The sequence below is a fragment of the Anas acuta genome, chromosome 5, assembly GCF_963932015.1.
Source record: "Anas acuta chromosome 5, bAnaAcu1.1, whole genome shotgun sequence".
Classification (NCBI taxonomy): domain Eukaryota; kingdom Metazoa; phylum Chordata; class Aves; order Anseriformes; family Anatidae; genus Anas; species Anas acuta.
In genome coordinates this window covers 25,638,981-25,641,387 of record NC_088983.1, presented here as the reverse complement: position 1 = coordinate 25,641,387, position 2,407 = coordinate 25,638,981, and the positions used below count along the sequence as shown (strand labels likewise).

General features: G+C 36.4%; 1 protein-coding gene across 2 annotated transcripts in view; it reads right to left on the bottom strand.

The window, feature by feature from the left end:
- Positions 1-358: 358 nt before the first annotated feature.
- SLC25A21 (solute carrier family 25 member 21) overlaps positions 359-2,407 on the bottom strand; it is a 249,554-nt gene continuing 247,505 nt past the window's right edge. For both annotated transcript variants that reach the window (XM_068683310.1, XM_068683311.1), the window contains exon 10: positions 359-503. In XM_068683310.1, coding sequence (XP_068539411.1) covers positions 433-503 — 71 coding nt within the window. In that variant the 3' untranslated portion in view covers positions 359-432. The remainder of the gene's footprint in view (positions 504-2,407) is intronic.

Sequence of the window (2,407 nt, the reverse complement as noted above, 5' to 3'; positions counted from 1 at the left end):
TGGTCCCAACCAATTATTACAGTTTTCTTCTTCAAAACACTCTGAAAGTCATTATTTTGCCATTCCAGCTGTAATTTTGAAAAAAATAATGTATTGACTACATAGCATAATTCAAGGTCCACAATTTTCAGTTTGTCTTTGAAAAATTATCTTGTTCCTATGTCTCCTTTATATATGTCTCCTTTATATTTTCTCTTGATACAGAAAAAGAAATTACAAATACCAATTCTGTTATTTACTTATGCACTTACAGGAAAGCATATGCTTAAATATTTTTTTTGATCAAGAACTGAAGACCAAATCTGTTTTGAGCTGTAATAACATCAGTATAATCTGATGGCATTCAAAACTATAATGATAAGAATCACTTTGACTTTATTAAAAACTATTTTAGAATGCATATAGTTTTAAAAAGTACATTTTTCAGAAGCACTACTTGGAGTCAATTGTGTCCTGAAGCCATGCATAAACGTATTCATAAACCAAAAGCATCACTGCGCCACCTGGAAGAAAAGATATTATTTACTACATACAAAATTAAATATTTTCCAGATTTTGTAGAGTTTGTAATGGGTAGTATAAGACAGAATATAGCAAAGCCTTACTTGCAAAACAGTTATTTCTAACTACTTCCCTAATTCATTAAAATCATCAATTCTTGAACCATATCTATTTTTCTTGATATTAGACCATAAAGTTGATGTGAAAAGCTTCTATATTAAATCAAAATTACCCTCAGTGTATTTCAGATATTTTTCTTCACATTTTGGCAAGATTCATTTGTGTTTGTTCTTTTACAAGTGAATCTTTTTATCTGTGAACACGTGTATATTTGTGGGCTTGTTTAGAGCTAGATTTGGCCATGAAAGAACAACTTGAGTGATGGCATGACAAAAATTCATCACCAGGGTTATGAAAATACTTCCAGGTAAGATTCACAAAAGGTTTTATGCTGTTTGTTTACCACATATAAATTAGAAGACCATGGTATTGAAATGAATATAATCTTCTTGTGACTGTACCTAGCTATGAATTCACTGTCAAAGTTTTGATTTGATGAAGCGGCGTTATCTGCTAGAACTGATAACAGTACGGAATCTCAGCTTGAATGCAATATAGGAGGTTTACTCCTAGAGAGCCAGACTAAAGCCCTTCTGTAGCTGAGCTGTAACAATTATTTGAGCTGAAGAAGGGAACATTTCAGAAGATGTATATATAACTAAGCATATATAGAGAGACTGCTAGTTGGAGAAGATGAAAATGAGAATCAGCTTCTAGGCTGCAGGAACAAAAGTGTGTTATACTGGACTCCTGGTGGGTGTGAGCATTGGGGCACAACTATTTTCTTTCTTTTGCCTTTGCCTGCTGGCTTGCTGAGCAGGTTACAGTTACCTCTGAAAAATAAGTTCTGCTGAACTGGTCTGACCTTTCTACGTGGATGGGATAGGCTCAGACAACCAGGCACACAGAGCTACCACATGTTTTCCCAGTTATTTATCCTAATGAGCCATGATCAGACTTGAAATGCTATGTGAACAGCAACTCCCAGCTAGCTAGACAGAGCAAAAGTTTGCAAAAGGCTTTGACCAACAAACAAATTATAGACACAATGTCTAGAAGATGTGATTTGGACTCAAATCAGGGCTGCTTCCAGTTCTTATAATGTGTGATGTTTGTGTATCTCTTTTCCTGAAAGCATTCACATGTTGAAAGAAGGAATTACCTTTCCAGTCACAATAAAGATTACCTTATTGTTTCACCAGAAATCCAAATCTACTTATTAGTCAATGGAACTATAAATAAAGTGTTTAAAATGAAGCACACACTTAACTGATTTGCTGGATCTGAGCCAGAATGCAATGTCACTTTTAAGATGAAAAGTTTTATTCTAAAGTCAGCTTTGCTAACGGGTACTGGGAAAGTGAAGCCCTGCCTGCTCTTTGTCCTGTATGTAATTTAGTAGCTTCAGAGCATGAGGGAAAAGGCTTTTAGCTCCAGAGTTATGCCTACCTGCCTTGCTTCCCCTCCCCACCTACTTCCTTTACACTGCACAATAACCAGGCATGGTCTAGCACTTAGTCAGAAGGACTGGATATGCAAACATTTGCAGACAAACCTAATGCCTCCTTTATGCTTCAGAGCAGACTCTGTACCTACTTGCTTTTAACCATGTGTGCTCTTGCCTATTAAACCACCTTGCACAATTGGATCTACAATTTCATGGGAATGGCATACTGTTCAAACTGGGGCTTCTGCTCTTTTTGACACAGACTGCCTCTCTGGGCTGGCAAAGTCTAAGGGCCTGCTGATTTGATTTCATCATTAATCAAAAGCAGCCTAAGAAAAATAGTCTAGATGTCAAAGAAGATCTAGCCTTCAGCCACCGTGTTCCATTTGGAGTAACAAC